Genomic DNA, 23,110 nt, shown 5'->3' with positions numbered 1-23,110 from the left:
CGCCTCCTATCCCTTTTTACTTTTCTTAGAAGCCTCTCATGAGGGACCTTGTCAAACACTTTCTGAAAATCCAAATTCACTCATCTATCAGGTCATCTATGTCCTATTAAATCATGTCTATCTAAATGTTCTGTCATTTTACTCTTTATAACAGTTTCCATGATTTTTCCTGGCACTGAAGTCAGGCTTACCGGGCTATAGTTTTCTGGTGATAGCTCCCTGTCGCAGCTTTGACAAGACCCTTAAGATGCAGTCTCGCCTAGGTATAACAGTAGGAGATGCAGTCTGCCAGCCAATTAGAAAGCGTCTGCTTGGCTGCGGCAAATGCCCAACTTATTCCTATCAAGCAAAACAAAGTTGTGTGGACTGCTCCAGATTGGACTGCAAAAGAGCCTTAGCCTAACTGTGCAGGGCTTGTTCGCCTTGGTGTGAAATGGGGCCTGGGAAAGAATGTTGGCAGGAAGATGGACTGGTTAAGATGGAAGTCAGACACCACCTTAGGCAGGAACTTAGGGTGCATATGTAAGACCACCCTGACATGAAAAAACAGTGTTAAAGTGGATAAGGTCTGGAGCTCGCTGATCCTATGTGCTGAAGTGACTGCAACCAAAACTTTGTCTTTCCAAATCAAGTACCTCAGGGCTAAGGTAAGACCACACTGAGGTCCCAAGACAACTGAAGCAGACCCCACATGAACCGTTCAACTATAGGCTGTACAGAGAAAGTGTACCATCTACACCATGGTGGTATGCACCACTTGCGCTTAGATGAACGCTAAAGAATTAGTCTTCAAGCCAGCTTCTGATAAGTGTAGAAGGTAGTCAAGCAGCTTTTGTGTGGAGCAGAAGAAAGGATCTAGGGCCTTCTGCTCGCACCACACGTAAAACCCTCCTCTACCTTCAGTCTGTAGGACTTTTTAATGCAGACTTTCTACAAGCCACTAGGACCAGAGATATCCTTTGAGAGATCGAGTGGTTGCAGTGTCAAACATCCAGGCTGTGAGCCACACGGCTTAGAGGTTGGGATGGTGCAACCTGCCTTGATCCTGTGTGATGAGATCTGGGGATGTCAGTTTCCAGATGGACATCTTCTTGGAGGAGTGGAAACCAGACCTGTCTTGGCCAATTAGTGGCTATAAGGATTATAGCCTTTGCTACCAGTGGAGCTGGAGGTTACACATACATTAGACCCTCACCCCAATGATGGGTGATGGCGTCTGAAGTTGATTTGCTGTGTGTCCTGTACAAGTAGTAGAACTGAGGAAACTTCCTATTCCAAGAAGCTTAGAGAAGATCCATATGCGGGCTTCCCCAGAGGCAAAAGATCCGATTTGCCACTCCTTGGTCCAGAGACCAATTGTGGGGTCTGAAGGCAGTCTGTCCGCAATTACATTCTCCATTCCGGAAGGTATATGGCCCTGAGCACCATCCCATAGGAAAGGGCCCACGTCCAGATCTAGACCGCTTCATGACACAGAAGGTACGATCCCGTTCCTTCCTGATTATTGACATGGACAACCAAGTGGCAATGTGCTACCTGTATCAGAACAATTTTTTTAGGCAGCTGATCTCTGAAAGCACAGAGTGTGTACCTGATCACCCAGAGCTCCAGGAAACTGATTTGACAAAGACATCCCTGGACAGACCTTAGGCCCTGGTGTGCTAAGTCAATCTACTTGAGCTCCCCAACCCAGGGTGGACACATCCATGATAGGGACAATTTGGGGGGGGGGGGGGGGGGGGCGGCGGGGGGAGGAGTTCAAAAGAACACTCCTCTTTCCAGATCTGAAATTTCCCACCACCAGGACAGAGAGATGGATGAAATCCTGGAGGTCCCGAGTGGCTTGGCCCTACGGTGACCTATTTGTCCATTGGGCCTTTCGCATGTGTAAACATGCCAAGAGAGTGCATGTACCTTTTTGGCCATGTGGCCGTACAACCTCAACATATGCCAGGCTTTCAACTCTGGCTCTGTTGAATCCCTGCCTCGGTTGATGGTTATCAGGTCAATGGCCCATTGCCGGGGGCAGGAAGGCCTTGGCCTGAGCCTTGCTAGCAGGGCTCCAAAGAAATCCAATGTGGTAATGGGCTGAGATGGGACTTGGGGTAGACAATGAACCCTAATGTCTCCAGCACCTTGATGGCTGAGCGCCTGGACTTGTTGGTCCCCGCCTGAGAGGTGCTCTTGAACAGCCAATTGTCCAGGTATGGGAAAAAGTGAAATCCCATGCTGTAAAGGTGTGCTGCCACCACCACTAGGCATTCTGTAAAGACATGTGGTGCGGACGCAAGCCCAAATGGCAAAACATGATACTGGATGTGCTGTTTTTCCACCACAAATCGGAGAGACTTCCTATGACTTGGGAAGATCGCCATATAAGTGTAAGCATCCTTTAGATCCAGGAAGCATACATAGCCAGTCCAAGTTTTGCAAGAAGGATGCCCAGGATACCCTGGGACAGGGTGCCCAGGAAAACAATCTGGAACTTTTCTTTTGAATCTGAATGTGTTCAAGGCCCTTAGATCTAGGATGGGACAGTGTCCCCGTTTTCTTTGGTATCAGGAAGTACATGGAATAAAATCCCCACCCTCTCTGCCCTAGTGGAATGAATATGATTGCTCTGACAGTTAAGAAAGAGAAGATCTCCCCCTCGGGGGGAGAAATTGGCAGGAGGGCCACGAGTTCCCACAACCAGCAGGTCCACTGTCCCAGATAAGGGTCACTTGGTTATGTGCCCTGTGATCCAGTCAAAACCCCATCCCAGAAGTGAACTGAGGCACCAGCTGGGTCTTTGGGGCTCTCTTTTGCCTGGGACGGCCACGAGATCTGCGGCGTTGCTGACGGGAATGAGGCAGCAGAGAGTATTACCTCTGCAGTTGGAAGGAGGAATTATTTGTATCTTTTACTTATGTTATTAACCCCATATGTACTAATCCAAGTTATATCGACCTGTTCATTGTAAGACATTTACTTGTCAATGTTATTGTTTAGAATGTAAACCGAATTGATCAGTAATTCTGTTATTGGAAAGTCGGTATATAAAAATGCTAAATAAATAAATAAATAAATTTGGTCCAAAACTAGACGGTCTTCTAGCTGAGAAGGGCGGGTCCTGTATGCCAGTGGAGAGCTGTTGTAGGGGTGCATGGTGGTCCTGGATTTGGGCCACTGCTCCTTTACCTCCAAAGAAATTCTCTCCTGTACTCAGCAAGTCAGAAAGTTGTTCCTACATCTCTGATGTGAACTCTGAGGCTCACAGCCATGCAGACCTGCAGGTGCCGATTCCCGCTGCAGTGATCCTTGATACCATCGTGAAATCATAGGTTGCAAGAGCCCTGTGTTTCCCACACTGCAAGCCCTTAAGCACCAGCGACTGGAAGGTTTCTTGCTGCTGCTGAGGCAGTTTCTCATCAATGTGCTGCACCTGCTTCAAGATGCCCCACATATATTGATTCATGTAGAGCTGATAGGCTGCTATGCAGGTAGTAAGCATAGCGCCCTGAAACATCTTTCTTCCAAAAGCGTGCATCACTTTGTGATCCTTCCCTGGGGGCACAGAGGATTGCATCTAGGTGCATTTGGCCTTCTTGAGAGCAGATTAGACAACCATCAATTGGTGGGGCAGCTGATGCTTGTTGAATCCAAGAGCCTTTTGGACAAGATAAATTGTGTCAGTCTTCCTATTCACAGAAGGCAAGTGAGGTGTGTTCCCACATTCTCATCAGTAATTCCTCAAAGATCTTGGGTACTAGGACTGCCACAATTTCCTTGGCAGGCTCCAAGTAATGGAGGATATCTAGCCTCCATCACCCGAAAAAAGCCTGCGAAGGAGAGGTCCTCTGGCGGGGACTTCCTTTGATCACTTGGAGGAGATGGTTCCAAGGGAAGGCCATCCAAAGCATCATCAGAAGCCACGGAGGAATCATAGGTGCCCTCATCTCCGCTGTCATTGACTGGTGTTGGGACACCTAGGCATTCAGCCCCGACCAGTGCAGGCACCAGTGCAGCTGGCTTTTTTGGCCTGGGCCCTGGTGCCATCTCTGTATCGGGGGGGGGGGTGTTTCCTCCTGGGAGGAACCAGGAGAACTGGATCGGCTGGTGGCGGAGGCTATGCCCTGTAGGACATCAATGCCACCAGCTGAGGCAGTAATACACCAATAAGCACGTAGCAATTCCAGCAGTGGCTCGAGGAGCGATGGAGCCGGTGTCTGTGCTCAGACGTCAAGGCCGTGTATTACCTTCTCCATGCCCAGTTGCATGTGCCGCTCCAACTCCTCCTTGAACATTGCAAATACCAAAACAGGCTGTGACGCAGAAGATGTAACCAGATCCTCTTCAGAACTGAGAGAATTGGTGGCTGGCAATGGAACCAATGGAGACCTGGGGCACCCCTGGCCTCGATGGAGGACTGGCTCTCCTCTCCATGGGGTTGCTTCAGGGCCTCACAACAGAAGCTGATGCATCCCCGTGCCTGGCACTGTGCATAGATGGGGACTGATGCCTGGATTGATCTTTTCCACGGTGCCAAGGTAGAGGACAACAAACCTGACATCCTTGACCTGGAAGAGACTGACCAGCGTCTTTTCAGCTGATGACAATCAATGGAGCCAGTGGCCCTGCCGATGTCGACAGCTTGGTATTCATCAATGCAGCTCCAAGGTCCCTCGATGTCGATATCAATGGATAGGTTTTCTCCAGCCCAATGAGGCACTCCACCTTGTTGAGCCGGATCTTGCGTCCCTTTGGGGTCATCCTGGCACAATTGCTGCAAACCCAGACATCGTGTGATGCCCCAAGGCAGAGGACTCATCTATCATGGGAGTCCATGACAGACATGGTCCTTGTATACCTGAAGCATCACTTGAAACCCAAAAGTGGACATGTCAAAATGAAACAAAAGGGATGCGAGTTTGAAATTGATGGTGGTAGCCTTCAATAGCCAACAGGCACAGAGTGCACCACTGTCCCGGGGGTATCAGCAGTGAAAAGAAACTTGTCGAAAAAGTAGAACCACCTAAGATGCTAACAGGAGAACTGGGGAGACCCCACATCGACCAGGTGAGGAATACTTTGAAAGAGAAGCAGAAAAATATATTTTAAAAGCACAAAGAACCTGTGCAAAAAGTGAGGCTCACCCAACCGCGAAATGCAAGGCTCTGCGGAAAAGAAGAGACTGAGGGCACACTGTGTAGATGTGTTGAATACTGCATGCTCAATGAGCCTCAAAGTTCTAGAAACTGACATGTTTTTCATGCCAGGCTCCATCCGATGTAGTTGGACTGCTGTCCTGTTTGTCCTCAGAGAAGAGCATGTTTGCTTACAGTAAACTGTGTTTTCTGTGGATAGCAGGATGAATTAGCCATGACTTTGGGGAATGTCCTCTGGTCCTCTAGGTGACAGAGCTTTCTCAAAGCGCACAAAGCTGTGGGAGTATCTCCCATGTGACTCCTATCCTGTCTCGGTGTTATCCAAGCTCTAGACGGAGTCAGACACGAGATTGTCCAGGGAGTTGGGTGGGAATTACACGACTAATTCATCCTGCTATCCTCGGAAAAAAACATTTACGGTAAGCAAACTTGCTCTATTCTGCAGATAAGCAGGCTGAATTAGCCATGACTTTGGGGAGTCCCAAGCTGGAAGGTTGGAGGAGTCTGCGCCCCCTGGGGGCAGTGTACCGCCTCTTCCAGTTTCCAATGATGCGATCCACCTAACTAGTGGTTGTGGACAGTCTCTCACTTATCCTTTACAGAGGATGGGTCGATCCTCTCTACCCTCTAGCAGCAGCAGTGAAATGTGTAAGACATGGTGGCTCGTGAATGTCCATTACGCGCGCATTCCTCGTGGTGCGATAAGATGCCGCAATTGCTGTCTTGGTGGCCTCAGCACAGCAGCAGAATGCTTTATGTTTGCTGGAGCAAGACAGGATGCACTAGGACCCGGAGCCCTGGCACTTCATCTCGAAGGACACCCCAGTTGGGAGTGCTAGACTTGAGTGTTAGACTTGAGTGTACGCAGCGGTCACAGAAGGTTGGGCAGATTTGGGATCAAACGTGTGAAGTCGCTTTCTGCGTCTGCCTTAAGCGGCTCTGGGAGACAGTTGGCACAGTTATCCCCTGAGTAAAACGGAGCGCCGAGATATCAGGATCACTGGTGCCCCAGTTGCAACTAACATTGCTTCGTCAATATCCGAAATGATCGTAATATGCCATGAACCTCCACCTTGGGGGTCAGGCAACCTCAACTGACATGACCAATGTGCTGGACAGAAGAAACATATTCTTCCTTCTTAGGCAAGAGGATGGTTCAATCCCATGTGGGTAAGTAAGATGGACTGAGCCTCACCACTCTGTCATCCTGATCAGAGAGGTGTTCGGTCAGACAGTTTTCAACATAGTCCCCTTAGGCTTGCACGGGAAGAGTTTCTCTATCTCAGAAGTGCCAGTCATCTCAGCAACTGGCGATGCTCTCCTCCGATGAGGCCTAACAAGGAAAGTCCACCTACACCTACTGGCCGGCCTCCTAGGCCTTGCCTATATTTATGTTGGAGCAATGCCTCCACAGGTCAGCATACTTCCAGCATAGACTCTGCACGTCTATGCACTTTGGCAACTCTCCCCTGCATCTCAATCAGGTCGCGACACCTCTGTGCCAGCGATGGGAGGTACGCAACTTAGGATCCCCAAATGGGAAGATACCCGAAGCTGAATGAGCCGATGACCCGGCTTCAGCCAGTCACTTCAACGCAAATGCCTTGCTGCATCGGACACATCGCACTGATGAAGCACGTGGCAGCCTCGGCTTCGATGAGGCGAACCAATGAGTCAAGTTCAGCGAAAAAGCACATGGATGCTTCGGGTGACTGGACATTCCACGATGCTCCACTCTGAACCGGCATGGGGTGCTTAACTGAGTCCCCGGCTCACCACAGGGCCTTGCCGAAGAGGGCCTTGCCGAAGAGGCCCTCTTTGTCCTCGCTCTCAGGGAAGTCCCATCTGGGCCCTGGAGTGGACTCAACGACACCTGGTCTGACACAAGCAGCACAGACCCAGCTTCCACCATCTGTTGTGAATCTTCCTTCAAACAATGAAGGTAAATAAATTAATAACAAAAATAAAGTGAGAGAGAAAGCTCCACGTGCACCCAACAGCACGGCAAGAACAAGACTGAGGCAGGATGCGAGTCACATGGGAGATACTCCCACATGGGCACAGACAGCACAGCTCTGTGTGCTTTGAGAAAGCTCCGCCACCTGGAGGACCTGAGGACGTTCCCCAAAGTCATGGCTAATTCAACCTGCTTACCTGCGGAAAATTGATGATGCCATTGTTCCTTCTCCTCTGAAAGCCATCATGTAGTTCAGAAACCTGAAATGTATACCCAAGGGTAGCTGCATGATCTGAGCTCCTACAATTGGAAATGGCATTGGGAAGTATTTGGATTAACAATGGGAATAAAGGTGTGGAGGCTCCTTGATGAACATACCTCTCTCACTCAGCTGCCTTCGTGTACATTCATTACACAGCAATTTGTTGCTCTCGCTGAGCTTCTCATTTTGAGTAAACTGATACAAGCACCTCTGAACTGAGCATTCACATGTTTTTATATTCTTTCTTTCTGCAAGACTGGAAAAAGCCATCCCTGTGTTCTCATTTACTATCTCATAGAGCTTTCTTCCTGAAGTCTGGCTCTCAAAGATGCTTACATGAGCATCACTAGGCTCAAGAACAGACCTAAGATTTAGCTTATTAATAGCATTGACAATGTCCTCTTCAACACTGTCCAAGCTACTACCTCTCTCAGTAGAGGAATACAAGCTTGCCAAAGTATTTTCAGTATTCATTTTACTCTCCATTTCTTCTTCTGAACCACTTCCATTTTTTTGTTCCCCTAGCATAAATACTATATTCTTTTCATGATTTAAATCTGTCTGGCTTATGCCAAGTTCTTCATCTTGGTTTGAAGATTTAGCCTCTTGTTGCATTTTCTTGGTTCCTTCTTGTGATGTTTCTTCTTTATAGTTCTGGTAGACATCACTCAAATGAAGCAGCTTCTCTTGTAGTTTTTGTTGTTGCCGCAAGTTCTATTAAATTAAGACAAACAATAAGGCGTATAATAACATAATAAGCAAAGTAATAAGCACATGGCCCGTTCAGAAATACAATTCATATAGAAATTCTCTCTAGATTACATTAAGCCATGCCATGCATAACCAAAGTCAACATAACATTCTGAAATGTCTTAGTGAAGAATGGTACATTAAATAAAAAATCAAGATATGGGAGCAGCATGTCCTTAAAGCACATAGAAATGAGCAGACAAAAGTGCTATTGTGGTTGACATGTATTATATCATCACGGCAAAGGCTCTGATCCCTTATTTCTCATCGCTCACCTTGGCTTGTTTCCTTGCTTGCTTCCTTGCTTTTTTCTGCATATGCTTACTTGGAGCAGTGGGGGTATCTATTTTCCCCTTCATATAGCCATCCTCATCTTCCTCATTTTTATTTTCATAAATAACTTTTACATTTTTTTGGCCTGTACTCTTTTTATCATCCTATTAAACAAAAAACATTCAGATATAAAAATAGTACAAATGCCAGCATAATCCTTAAGATGCTATATTTAACAGGTGTTCTCCTAGGTCAGCAGTTAGTCCTCACAAATGGGGGACATCACTGGATGGAGCCTAGCACAGAAAATTTATATCAAAGCTTCTGGAACTCTGACTGAGCATGCACTATTCTATGCATCCACACCAGGTCCCTCTTCAGTCTCGTTATCCACAAAAAAGCAGGGGAGTAGCTTGCTTGTTACGGCGGTTACTACCCCAAACCAAATAAGTCTGATACTTCACTTTCAATGCACATCCAGCATAGCTCTCTGCTTCAATGGCAGAGAGAATGAAGAAAAGATGATTTATATTCAGCATCAACCAACAAGGAATGAATTACATAGTCTGGGTAAACAAATAAGCATGGGTGTAACTTGCTTTTTACGGCGGCTACTATCCCGAATCAATTAAGCTTGATACTTCACTTGGAATACATATCCAGTGCAGCTCACTGCTTCAACAACAAGGGGGAATGAAGTAAAGAGGATTTATATTCAGACAACCAACAAGGACTGAATTGCACAGGCAGGGTAAACAAATGGGAGTAGCTTGCTTATTACGGCGGTTACTACCCCTAACCAATTAGCTAGATACTTCACTTTGATGCAGCTCCAGCACTGCTGTCTGCATCAATGGTGGGGGTGGAAGGGAACTGGAACCAAAAAGTTACCAATAAGGGCCCTGACCTCAGCGGTCGGAGTAACAGATAAGTATGAAAACAAATAGGTGTGAAAGTTTGCTGGGCAGACTGGATGGACCGTTTGGTCTTCTTCTGCCGTCACTTCTATGTTATACAGAATTACGAAAAAAAATTAAAACAAAAAATAGGAGAAACCCAAATCCGCAGGGTGGTGGCCGGTTTTTGTGAGGACTAACATCCTGCTATCCTAGTGAAACACCTGTTACAGGTAAGCAAATCTGCTTTCTCCTAGGACAAGCAGGATGGTGGTACTCACACATGGGTGAATCACTAGCTACAGGCTGCTCCCTCCCAGGCAGGGAGCGTTGGGTTCTACACCTCAAAGAGACTGGCCAAACCTATTATCACATCGGCCATCCCTAGACAGTAGTATGTAGTCCATCCCAAATTATCAGAACCTCCCTGCCCCCCCCCCTTTTTATTTATTTAGGTAACCCCTATCCTGTATCCCACCTAGTTAATTATTACTTGTATAATCCACCCTCTTATTTATATGTTATTGTTATTATAATTATTATAACTACTGTTCCTCTTATAATCATGTGATAATTGTAAAGCCTGTTGCTAAGTTCTGTTCTCTGTAAACCGACGAGATGTTCCCAACGTTCGTCGGTATATAAAAGATATTAAATAAATAAATAAATAAATAGTATGATGCGAATAGGTGGTGAGAACTCTACATCGCAATCCTGCTGATCTCCACAGGAACTGCTCACAAGTGGGTACCGAGGTTGCCATGCCTCTACCAGATTGAGCCTTGACATGATGTCCAAGATACAGTCCTGCCTGGGCATAACAGAAGGAAATGCAATCTGCTAGCCAATTGGATAGTGTCTATTTGGCAACAGCAACTCCCAACCTATTCCTGTCAAAAGAAATAAAAAGTTGGGTGGACTGTCTATGGGCTTCTATCCAATCCAGTTAGAAGGCTAAGGTTCTCTTGCAATCCAAAATGTGCAGTGCTCGTTTGCCTTGTTGCAAATGGGGCCTGGGAAAGCATGTTGGCAGTATGACTGACTGGTTAAGATGGAAATCCGTCACCACCTTAGGCAGGAACTTAGGGTACGAATACAAGACCACCCTATCATGGTAACATTTGGTATAAGGTGGATAAGTCACTAAGGCCTGGAGCTTGCTGACCCTGCATGCTAAAGTGACCACCACTAAAAATATGACCTTCCAAGTCAGGTACTTCAGGTCACAGGAGTGCAGCAGCTCAAGAGGAGCTTTCATCAGCTGAGCTAACACCATGTTCAGGTCCCAAGGCACAGTGGGCGGCTATAGGGGAGACTTCAATTGAAGCAGGCCCTCCAAGAAGAAAAAAAAACAACCAAAACCTATCAGCTGTAGAGAGATGGGTGCACCATCTACACCTCTGTGGTATGCGCCAACTGCACTGAGATGAACTCTAACAGTTGGCCTTCAAGCCAGCCTCCGATAGGTGTAGGAGGTGTAGATGTGGGTCAGGAGAATGGATCTAAGGCCTTCTGCTCACACTACATGAAAAACCTCCTCCACTTCAGAATTAACCTCTCAACATCCAGGCTGTGAGTGACAGCCTGCCCTGATCTTGTTTGTTGAGATCTGGGAAAGTCTCCAGATTGATTGGTCTCCAAATGGACAACCCCCAAAGGAGTGGAAACCAGATCTGTCTCAGCCAATGAGGGGCTATGAGAATCATAGTCTCTTGGTCTTCGCGAACCATCAAGAGTGTCTTCGTGACCCGAGGAATTGGAGGATACGTGGACAGAAGACCCCTGCCCCAATGTCAGGCAAAGGCATCTGAGACTGGTTTGCCATCTGACCTGTACAGGGAGCAGAGCTGAGTCACCTTCCTGGTGCAGGGGGACGCAAACAAGTCCACATCTGGGTTTTCCCAAAGGCGGAAGATCCGGTTCTCTGCCCCTTGGTCCAGAGACCACTCATGGGGTCTGAAGGCACGACTCAGCTGTCCGCTATTACATTCTCTGTTCCGGCCAGATACATGGCCCTAAGTATCATCCCACTGGACAGGCCCTAGTACCAGATCTGGACCGCTTCCCGACACAGTAGGTACGACCTTATGTCTCCTTGTTGTTGACATACCATATCACAACTTGGTTGTCTGTCTGTATCAAGACAATTTTGTTGGACATCTAATCACCTGGAGCTTCAGGAAGTTGATCTGACACCATGCTTCCTGGGTGGCGCCTAGGCCCTGGGTGTGGAGCCCCTCTACAAGAGCTCCCCATCCCAAGGTGGACACATATGTGGTTAGGACAATTTAGGTGGGGGGATTTTGGAAAGATATTCCCTGTTCCAAATTTGAGAGAAACCTCCACCAGGACAAAGTCCTGGAGAGCCTGTGATGTGTGCCCAGAGGCTCTGATTGGTCTGGCCACCACTGTGATCTCAGGGTCCATTGGGCTCTGCACATGTGTAAGCATGCCAAGGGAGTAACAGACGATTGTGGTCATGTGGTCCAACAGCACCAACATGTGCTGAGCTGAAACCTGCTGGCTCTGTTGAATCACCGCTATGGACAACCTGGTACATGGCAGGAAGGCTCTTGCCTGAGCCGTATCTAGCAGGGCTCCTAAGAAGTCCAATTGAAGTGACAGGCTGAGATGAGATTTTGGGTAGTTGATGACGAACCCTTGTGACTACAACACCCGGATGCTCAAGTGCAAGAACTGATTGGCCCCTATCTGAGGTGCTCTTGACCAGCCAATTGTCCAAGTACGGGAAAACATGCACTCCCAGTCTGTGGAGGTGTGCCCCCAACACGAGCAGAGATTTCGTGAAGACATGTGGGGCCAATGCTAGCCTGAACGGCAACACTATACTGGAAGCGCTGTTTTCCCACCAAAAATCTAAGATACTTCCTGTAACCTGAGAAGAACTTGATGTGAGTGTATGCGTCTTTTAAATCGAGGGAGCATAGTCAGCTCCCTTTTTGCAGGAGGGGAATCAGGGTGCAACCATCATGAACTTTTATTTTTTGAGAAATTTGTTCAAGGCACTCAGGTCTAAGATGAGATAGAGTCTCCCTGTTCTCTTTGGAATCAAGAAGTACCTGGAGTACAATCCCTGCCTTCTTTGCTTTGGTGGGGCAGGTTCGACTGCTCTAGCTGTTAAGGGGGCAGATAGCTCCCGTAACAGTACTTCCTGAATCACTATTGGCTCCCAAAACTGGCATGGGGGGCAATTTGGTGGGACACCCAATAGGTTTAATTGGTACCCTTAATGGACAGAACTCACTGGTCTGAGGTTATACTGGGCCACCGATCTTCAAAGAACCATAGCCTGCCCCTGATGGGGAGGGTCCAGTGTCTCTGGTACAGGCTTATGCTTCCTACGATCCAGTCAAAACCTGTCCCAGGATTTGGCTGAGGAGCTGACTGGGGCTTGGGAGCTCTCTGTTGCCTAGGAAGACTATGCTGACCCTGTCTTGCAGACCTCCTGGCTAAGGAGGGCAGGTCTGAAGTGCTGGTGGAGACCTGCTGGAGGGTCTCATGGTGATCCTGCAACTAGGCCGTGTCCCTCGCTTTATCGCAGAAGAGATTCTCTCCTGTGCAAGGCAAGTCGGCAAGTCAGCAAGTCTTTCCTGTACATCCAGTTGGAGACCTGAGGCCCGCAGCCATGCCATTCTGCGGGTGCTGATTCCCGCTGCAGACACTCTCGTAGCGCATCGAAATCATCATAGTTTGAATGAACCTTGTGTTTTCCACTCCAGACCCTGACGCACCAGCGATAAGAAAGGGTCTTGCTACTGTTGAGGCAGTCACTCAGCCGACTCTTGCACCTGCTTCCAGAGGTTGCTGGTGTATTGGCTCATATAGAGCTGGTAAGAGGCAATGTGGGCAATGAGCATGGCCACTTAGAACACTTTCCTCCCAAGAGTGTCCATTGCTCTATGATCCTTGCCAGGGGCACCAAGGCATGGGTTGACTTTCGTAAGAGTGGATTTAACCGCTACCGATTGGTGCGACAGCTGTCGCTTCTCGAATCTGGTAGCCTGTTGGATGAGGTAAACCCCATCCACCTTCCTGTTGATGGGAGGTATTGTGAAGGGGATGCTTCCAGATCAGCAACTCCTTAAACATCTTGTGCTCAGGACCACCACAATCTCTTTGGGAGCCTCCACGAACTGGAGGATTTCCAGCATCTTATGCCTGGCATCCTCCTCAGTTATTAACTTGTTTTATTTAAAATGTTTTATATATCGTTGTTTTATACAGGGGTGTAATCAAAACAATTTACAGAATAAATGTACATAAAATGTCAAATATAAAATTTTTTTACAGATAAATAATAAAATTAAGAGAAAAATACATTCATTAAAAAAAGGTAAGAGAAGACAGACTAAAAGGAAAAGAAAGCATCTGGGCAGAACGAAAGTTTAGGTAGTTTCATCGATGTTAAATACGCATTTAAAAAGTTTTTAAATTCTTTCCTGTTGTCAAGATGTCTTATGTTGTCTCAGATTGAATTCCATAGCTGAGGGCCAGCCACAGAGAAAGCATGTTGTCTCGTGATTATCAAGCCGGGCAATTTTAACAGTAGGTACTTGTAGGTTTTTATGGGCTGAGCGTAAGGTTCTAGTAGGTCTATAGATCCTGAGTTGTGAACTAAGCCAGGCTGAAGTATCATCATTTAAGAGGTTATAGATAATGGAAATAATTTTGTATTTTATTCGGTATTCGATGGATAACCAATGTAACGAGTAGAGTACTGGTGAAATGGGGTCTCTGCGCGATTTGCCGGTGAGGATGCGAGCTGTTGTATTCTGTATTAGCTGCAGGGGACGAATTGTATTATGATGTAAACCAAGAAACAGGGCATTACAGTAATCGAGGCTGCTAAAGATTAGAGATTGCAAAATAGTTCTGAAGTCTTCCTGATGTAATAATGGTCAAAGTTGTTTTAGCATATGCAATTTGAAAAAATAGATTTTTACTATCAGTGATATGTGGTGGGTCATAGAAAGAATGGAGTCAACTATGACGCCTAGATTGCGGGCTTCTGAAGTGATAGGTAATAGTGTATCATTGAGATCTAAGTGAGTAGGGGGGCTGCAGTTGGATAGCGGAATGGATGATAAATGGATTATTTTGATTTTTGAAGTATTGAGTTTCAAGTGATTAAGTGAAAGCTTTTATGGTATTAATGTATAGAGATAGCATATTGGACCAGGACTTCGAATAAGGAACGAAAAACTGAATGTCATCTGTGTATATTTTGAATTGAACATTTAAGCTGTCTAACAAATAGCATAAAAGGTAGATATTGAAGAGAATGGAGGAAAGAGATGAACCTTGTGGAACGCCTGATGGAATAGAATATTGAGTCAAAGAGAACGGGCCAATATCTATTTGGCATTGACGATTGGTGAGAAAAGAGGTCAACCAGCTAAGAACCGTATCTGAGATACCAATAGACTAATCTTGCTAAAAGTATGTGTTGAAGGCTGCCGAGATGTCAAGGAGTACCAGTATATAATCTGAGTCGAAGCCTCTCAGTAAGGTGTCAAAGGATAATAGAAAGGTCTCGGCGCTATGATTTTTTTTTTAAAGCCATGCTGATTTGGGTGTAACAGCTCATTGTCATAAAGGTAATTGTTTAGTTGATGAAGAACAATAGATTCTATTACTTTGGCTAATGTAGTAAGAGATGCGATAGGACGTAAATCTTTGGATTGGTAAAATCAAAGTCATTTTGAAGTGATCAGAATAAGTACCGCTACTGAGAGACTGATTTATTAAATTAACAAGAAAATTGTATATTAGTGTAGTGAGTTCTTTTAGGTAAAGTCCGTGGCAAGGATTAAATGGAGAAAAAGAAATTGTCTTATGAAGAACACGAGATGATGTACCTATGTCAGTAGGAGAGAACGAAGGCCAAATACAGTCCACCTTATGGTTAGAATAATTGGGGTGGGATAAGTGTGAGAATTCACAGGATATGATAATTATTAATTGAAACGGGATGGCCTCCACCTTTGCCCACACAAAACCTGCGAAGATCAAGTCCTCCGGAGGAGACTTCCTTCACTCAACGCAGTGTCATCCCCCCAGGGGTCATACAGGATCGCATCCTCACTGCTATCCACATGGGATGTGGCCCTGGGTTCTTGGCATTCGACCAGAGGCACGGGCATCAGTGGCACCGGTGCTGGCCCTGGCAAAGCTGGACAAGGGGCTGCAGGCCTCTGTGTCCCTGCCGACCTCAATGGAGATTCCTTTGAGGAGAAACCATCAATGAGCACTGTTCCACCTTCACGGAGCGGAAGGATGGAGGGCTGCCATCTCCAAAAAAAAAAAACAAAAACCAAAACAGGGGTGGGTAAGAGTATGGGGCAGGGGTGTGGCCTGCTTGTTGCAGCGGTTGCTACCCCTAATTGAGCTGGATGTTCACTTGGATGCAGATCCGGCCCTGCTCGCTACATTGGTGGTGGGGTGGAGGGGAATTAGGGCTGGAGGGTACTGGAAGCCAATAGTAACAGGTGGGAGAGAGAAAGATAAAAAAAAAAAAGGATAAAGTACGTAGCTTGCTGGGCAGACTGGATGGGCCGTTCGGTCTTCTTCTGCCGTCATTTCTATGTTTCAGTTGGGGGGAAGCATCTGTGCCCCGCCAAGCATAGATGGCATCCTGGGAAACTGCACCATTTGAGTCAGTAACATTCTGATAAGCACATTGAGCAGTTCCAGCAGGGTGAGTGCTGGCACTGGCAGTCTGTGCCAATGGTTAGATGCCCTTCAACACTTGCTGCATCACAAGCTGGACTCTGCTTCAGTTCCTCCTCAAAAATTGCCGATGCCAAAACAGACTAAGAGGCAGAAGGGGTGGTCAAATCTTCCTCGGATCCCTGAGGTGGATCGGCGACTGGCACCAGGACTGGTGGACACCATCACGGAACCCCGGTATCAATGAAGGATGGACACTCCTTATCTCGGGAGTCACTTTGGGGCATCACCTTCCCAGAGCCCGGCACCATGCATAGAGGGTGACTGGTGCTGATGCTTCCTTGGCTTCCTTCTGGGTTGGCCCGATATTTCCCCAGGGCTGAGAACAATAACTATGAACTGACATCCTCGACCTGGAAGAGACCGAGACGGGCTGGTCTCTGGCGCCCCAGTCAGCCAACAGCGTTGACAGAACCAATGGCCCTACCAATGTTGACGGCTTGGTGTCCATCGGTACAGCTCCAAGGACCATCAGTGCCGATGCTGCCAATGCCGAAGTTGATGGCTCGGACTTCCTTGACCCGAAGAGTTTTTCCATCTAGGCGCACATGCAGCAACCCTGGACATTATGGGATGCCCATAGGCATAGGATACCCACCTCAAGGGGATCCATGATGGACAAGGTCCTTGGACACTGGGGACACAGACAAAAACTGGACGAGGCCATCATGAATGAAAAGAAAAGGAAAACTAGAGACGACGGCTGGCTGTTGACGCCAGTGAGCACCAAGGCACCGCTACCACAAGAGGAACGGAAGTGAAAATAAACTTACCGAACTGTTGAAAAACCTGACTGAGGGTACACTAAAGGGAACAGAGAAGGACCCACATTCAATGAAATTGCAAGAAAACCCGAAAAGAACAGTGGAAAATTTCCAAAGGCAATTTCTAAAAGAAAAGCCACGAGGTCACTCAACTGCGATGTGAAAGCTCCGTGGGAGAAAAAAAAAAAAGAGTTGAAGAGGGACCCCTGCATGCATGGAATAGGGCATGCTGGACATGCTCAGTATGCTGTGAGAATAAGAAAGATACAGTTCAAAGCTCTCAGGAAATAACAGCCTGTATGCAAAGCCTTTGATACTATTTCCTATCATTTCCTATGCAGGGGTCTAAGACCTTTTAACCCTAATCATATCAAGAGATTCTATTTAGATATAGAGAGCTGCTTACTTGTAACAGGTGTTCTCCCAGGACAGCAGGATGTTAGTCCTCACATATGGGTGATATCATATGATTGAAACCCTTGTTTAACCCCCCTTATATTTTGTAAACCGTTATGATGGCATTATTTTGACATTTCCGAATGACAGTATATAAAATTTGTTAAATAAATAAATAAATAAATCATCAGATGGAGCCTTGGCACGGTTTTGTCAAAGTTTCTAGAACTTTGACTGGCACACTGAGCATGCCCAGCATGCCACCAACCCTGTAGCCACCAGGGGTCCCCCTTCAGTCTCATTTGTAGCAAAAGTATGAGCGAAAAATAAAATAAGAAAAGGTTATCGAACCCAACTCCTTGGGGTGGCGGGCGAGTTTCATGAGGAATAATATCCTGCTGTCCTGGGAGAACACCTGTTACAGGTAAGCAACTCTGCTTTATTCCAGGACAAGCAGGATGGTAAGTCCTCACATATGGGTGAATAGCAAGCTACAGGCTGAGCCATACGAATGACCAAGCAGTAGGGATGTGAATCGTTTTAGGACGATTAAAATTATCGTCCGATAATTTTAATATCGTCTTAAACTGTTATGGAACACAATACAATAGAGATTCTAACGATTTATCGTTATAAATCGTTAGAATCGTGAGCCGGCACACTAAAACCCCCTAAAACCCACCCCCGACCCTTTAAATTAAATCCCCCACCCTCCCGAACCCCCCCCCAATGACTTAAATAACCTGCGGGTCCAGCGGCGGTCCGGAACGGCAGCGGTCCGGAACGGGCTCCTGCTACTGAATCTTGTTGTCTTCAGCCGGCGCCATTTTCCAAAATGGGGCCGAAAAATGGCGGCGGCCATAGACGAACACGATTGGACGGCAGGAGGTCCTTCCGGACCCCCGCTGGACTTTTGGCAAGTCTTGTGGGGGTCAGGAGGCCCCCCCCAAGCTGGCCAAAAGTTCCTGGAGGTCCAGCGGGGGTCAGGGAGCGATTTCCCGCCGCGAATCGTTTTCGTACGGAAAATGGCGCCGGCAGGAGATCGACTGCAGGAGGTCGTTCAGCGAGGGTTCCGGCGCCTCGCTGAACGACCTCCTGCAGTCGATCTCCTGCCGGCGCCATTTTCCGTACGAAAACGATTCGCGGCGGGAAATCGCTCCCTGACCCCCGCTGGACCTCCAGGAACTTTTGGCCAGCTTGGGGGGGCCTCCTGACCCCCACAAGACTTGCCAAAAGTCCAGCGGGGGTCCGGAAGGACCTCCTGCCGTCCAATCGTGTTCGTCTATGGCCGCCGCCATTTTTCGGCGCCATTTTCCAAAATGGCGCCGGCTGAAGACAACAAGATTCAGTAGCAGGAGCCCGTTCCGGACCGCTGCCGTTCTGGACCGCCGCTGGACCCGCAGGTTATTTAAGTCATTTGGGGGGGGGTTCGGGAGGGTGGGGGATTTAATTTAAAGGGTCAGGGGTGGGTTTTAGGGGGTTTTAATGTGCCGGTTTTGCGATTTTACGTTTTTTTGATTTTTCACGATTTTTCACGATATTTTACCCCCCCAAACGGCAACAATACGATTCCCTCCCCCTCCCAGCCGAAATCGATCGTTAAGACGATCGAGGACACGATTCACATCCCTACCAAGCAGTACCCAAGATGTGCAACAGGCACAACTGGGGTGCTGTTGGCAAGGTGAGGCAGCCTGAAATTCACAGTGGGTCGAGGTAGGACGAGTTGGGTTCCTACACTGGAAACAAATTTCTTAGGACAGACTGGCCAAAGACGGAATCCTGACATCCAGCTTTGTCCAGGCAGTAGTGAAGATGTGCGAAGGTGTGGAGAGAGCTCCATGTCACAGTCCTGCAGATGCCAGCAATCGGCACTAAACAGTAGTGTGCTACTGATGTTATTGCTCTGACTGAGTGTGCCCACCGCATTCCCAAGTTTTTTCTTATCAAAAAATACAAAGAGTTGAGTGGACTTCCTGTGAGCGTGAGGCCTTGGAAAGAAAGTGGGCAAGACTATGGACTGATTTAAATGGAAATCAGTTACCCACTTAAAAAGGAATTTAGGGTGAGTGCAAAGAACCACCCGGTCATGGAGGAACCTTGTGTAGGGTGAGACATGATGGCTACTAGGAAAAGCACTTTCCATGTAAGGTATCTGAGTTCTCAGGAGTGCAAAGGCTCAAAAGGAGTGTGCATGTGCCGTGCAAGTATCACTTTGAGGTCTCATGCCACGACCGGTGGCCACAGAGGAGGTTTAAGATGTAATAAGCCTCTCATGAAGCGACTCACCAGGGGTTGAGCCGTTATCGGGGCATCACCTATTCCTTGATGGTAAGCCGAGATGGCACTAAGGTGCACTCGGATAGATGACGTCTGGAGGCCAGATTCCGAGAGGTGCCAGAGATAATCTAACAGACTCGATGTAGGGCAAGAAAAGGGATGCAAGCCCTTCTGTGTGCACCACAAGTTAAATCTCTTCCATTTAGAGCGGTAGGATTTCCGCGTGGAAAGCTTCCGTGAAGCTACTAGGACTTGAGATACGTCACTTGAAAGGTTGAGTGGTTGTAGTATCAGCCTTTCAACATCCAGGCCGTCAGAGAGAGGGCTTGGAGGTTCGGGTGGCGTAACTTGCGTGATTCTGTGTTATGAGGTTGGGTGATGTGCCCAGGCAAATGGTTCCTGGACAGAGAGGTCGCAAAGCATGGGAAACCAGATTTGGTGCGGCCAGTACGGGGCTATGAAAATCATTAAGCCCCGGTCCTGTTGTAGCTTTACAAGAGAGTCATGCTTATTAACAGAATCGGAAGATATGCATAAAGCAGGCCTTTGTTCCAGGGACAGGCGAAGGCATCCCTGACTGGTGCTTGCAGGTCCCTGTGCAGAGAGCAGAAGCATTCCACTGTGGTTCTGACTGGACGCAAAGAGGTCGATGGTTGGATGACCCCACTGGTGGAAGATTCTGGTTGCAACCGAGGGATCCAGAGACCATTCGTGGGGCTGGAAATGTCAGCTGAGGTGGTCTGCCAGTGCATTCTGAGTGCCTGCTAGATAGGTGGCTCGCAGAAGAATGGAATGCAACAGGGCCCAGGCCCAAATCTGCGCCGCCTCCTGGCAGAGCAGATAAGAGCCCGTGCCCTCTGTTTGTTCAGGTACCATATTGCAACTTGGTTGACTGTTTGAATCAGGACAACTTTGTTGGAGAGGCTGTCCTGAAATGCATAAAGGGCGTACCGCATTGCTCGAAGCTCCAGAAAGTTGATTTGATGGGTCACTTTGGCTGTTGTCCAAGTCCCTTGAGTTTGAAGGCCTTGGACATGGACTCCCCAACCTAGGTTGGAGGCGTCTGTAGTTAAGGTCACCTGAGGAGCCAGTTGCTGGAAAGGAAGACCCTCTTGTAAGTTGGCTTTGTGTGTCCACCAGGCAAAGGACAGATGAAGCTGGCTGGTTATGTGTACCAGGGACGACAGCGGTTGAGTAGCTTGTCGCCACTGGGATTTCAGAGTCCATTGGATCACTCTCATGGCAAGGCGTGCCATAGGGGTAATGGACTGTAGATACCATGTGGCCGAGCAACTTGAGTAGCTGGCCAGCTGAGGATCGTTTTCGATGGCGGATAAAGCTGGCAAGGTTGGACAGTGTAGTCGCACAGTCATTGGGTAAGAATGCTCTGGACAGTATCGTATCTAGGTCTGCTCCTATAAAGGAGAGAAGATGAGACAGTGTCAACTGGGATTTGGGGTAACTGATTAGAAATCCCAATTAATTTAGAAGCCTTATGGTGAGACGGAGAGAGTCTAGGGCTCCTTGTTTTGTCTGGCTTTTTATGAGCTAGTCGTCCAGATATGGAAACACATATATGCCTCTGCTGAGTAACTGTGCAGCCACGACTGCCAAGCACTTCATAAAGACTCGAGGTGCCGAGACTAGGCTGAATGGTAGTACCTTGTATTGGTCGTGACTGTGACCCACCACGAATCGCAGATATTTGCGATTAGGAGGGAAGATCGAAATATGGGCGTATACGTCTTGAAGCTCCAGAGAGCAGAGCCAATCCCCTTTTTGAAGTAGAGGTAGCATGGTGCCCAGGGATACCATTCTGAACTGTTCCTTGTGAAGAAACGTATTCAAGGTACGGAGGTCCAGAATAGGCTGGAGGACGCTGGTCTTTTTTGGAATTAGGAAATATCTGGAGTAGAACCCCTTTCCCTGCTGATTTGATGGAACCGGTTCCATGGCTCTGACCGACAGAAGGGTTGGGAGCTCTGACTCGAGTTTTCCTGTGTGGTCTCCCCAGCTCCAGGGGTATTTTTGAAAAATGTAGGTGGTAACCATGGGTTACAATGGACAATACCCACTGGTCTGTGGTAATTGAATGCCAATTTGTTGCAAAGTGGCGCAGGTAGCCCCCCACTGGAATATGGCTTCTGCTCTCTGGAAAAGAGAGCTGGCTGTGGTCTAGATGTTCTCGTTTGGCGTACATGTCCCCTCTGAGGTGCCCGAGCCAGTCGTGCATGGGATGCAGGAGGGTAATATTTGCATGGCCTGTAAAATTGTTTCCTGGGTTCTCTACATGTGACCCTGCGGGTTACAGAGGGAATATCTGGGGAGACAGTTGACAACTGGCGCAGGGTCTCATGATGGTTCTTTAATTGGGCCATTGTGTCCTGGATCTTATCCCCGAATAGGTTGTCTCCGATACAGGGTAGATCTGCCAGTATGACCTGCACTTCTGGACGTAGGTCTGAGGCCTTAAGCCAGGCCCAGCATCTAGCACTGATGCCCGCTACCGAGACTCTGGATGCTGTTTCAAAAGAATCGTAGGCAGCTCTGATTTCATGTTTATCTGCTTCCATTCCTTTTTGTAGGATGGAGGACAAAGTTTCTTGTTGTTGTTGTTGAGGCAATGTCTCCGCAAATTCCTAGACTTGTTTCCAGAGATTTCTGGTATACTGGGTCATATATAATTGATATGCTGCAATTCGCGAAATCAACATGGACCCTTGGAAGACTCTTCATCCCAATGCATCCAATGTCTTCTGTTCCTTACCTGGAAGAGCAGAGGAATGTGGACGCAATCGTTTAGCTTTTTTCTGAGCTGATTCCACGACTACAGAGTGGTGGGGCAGCTGACTTTTTTGAAAACCTGGGGCTTATTGAACCAGGTACGTAGCATGTGTCTTTCTATTGACTGGGGGTATTGTACCTGGATGTTCCCACAGGTGGTTCATGAGGTCCAAAAGAACTTCATGTACCGGTATTGCTATTATTTCTTTTGGAGCATCTACAAATTGTAAGATCTCCAACATCTTATGGCGAACATCTTCCTCCGTAACCAGTGAAAATGGAATAGTCTCAGACATCTCTTTGACAAAACTGGCAAAGGAGAGGTCTTCTGGAGGAGATCTTCGCTTTTCCTCCGGCGGTGACGGCTCTGAGAGCAAATCCTCGGATGTCCGTGATGAATCATCTAAGGATGCATCGTCCCATGGATTATATGGACTTTCCCCTTCTCCCAGTGGAGGAAGCATGCCAAAGCCGAGAGGGCGAGAAGGCATCAATGGAGCTGGTTGCGGGGCCGACATGGGGGCCCGCGCCGGTGGCGATTGGAAGCCTCGTAAGGCTTTCAGCACTGCCTCTTGGACCATGCGGTCCAATTCCTCCTGGGAAGCCAGAATAGGTGGCATGGAAATCGGGGTAGGAGGCAGGCTAGGCGTCACCGGAGCTTCCACAGAGGCCCGTGGAAGCTCAGTGCCCGGCACCGGTGAAGAACGCCTAGGGGTCTTGGGTCCAGAGGAGGATGGGGGCTCCTATCCCCAGGCCCTCCTTTGCAGGCGGCTTGATGGAAGTTGATGCCGCTGCGGTATCGGTGCCTGCACCGGTCGGGGACGCTCGTCGTTGCTGGTGTCGATGTCTCC

The 23,110-nt window shown here is 47.8% G+C and overlaps 1 protein-coding gene across 1 annotated transcript in view; it reads right to left on the bottom strand.

Annotated features, from left to right (window-relative positions):
* Positions 1-23,110, bottom strand: part of USP16 (ubiquitin specific peptidase 16) — a 557,777-nt gene that overhangs the window by 123,040 nt on the left and 411,627 nt on the right. The window contains exons 14-15 of the mRNA XM_029578724.1: positions 8,392-8,553; positions 7,483-8,080 (exon numbers count right to left, since the gene is read on the bottom strand). Of these exons, the coding sequence (XP_029434584.1) occupies positions 7,483-8,080; positions 8,392-8,553 (760 nt within the window). The remainder of the gene's footprint in view (positions 1-7,482; positions 8,081-8,391; positions 8,554-23,110) is intronic.

The sequence above is a fragment of the Rhinatrema bivittatum genome, chromosome 15 (assembly GCF_901001135.1).
Source record: "Rhinatrema bivittatum chromosome 15, aRhiBiv1.1, whole genome shotgun sequence".
Classification (NCBI taxonomy): Eukaryota; Metazoa; Chordata; class Amphibia; order Gymnophiona; family Rhinatrematidae; genus Rhinatrema; species Rhinatrema bivittatum.
The sequence above is the reverse complement of the archived record's forward strand: the minus strand, read 5'-3'. Positions and strand labels throughout refer to the sequence as shown.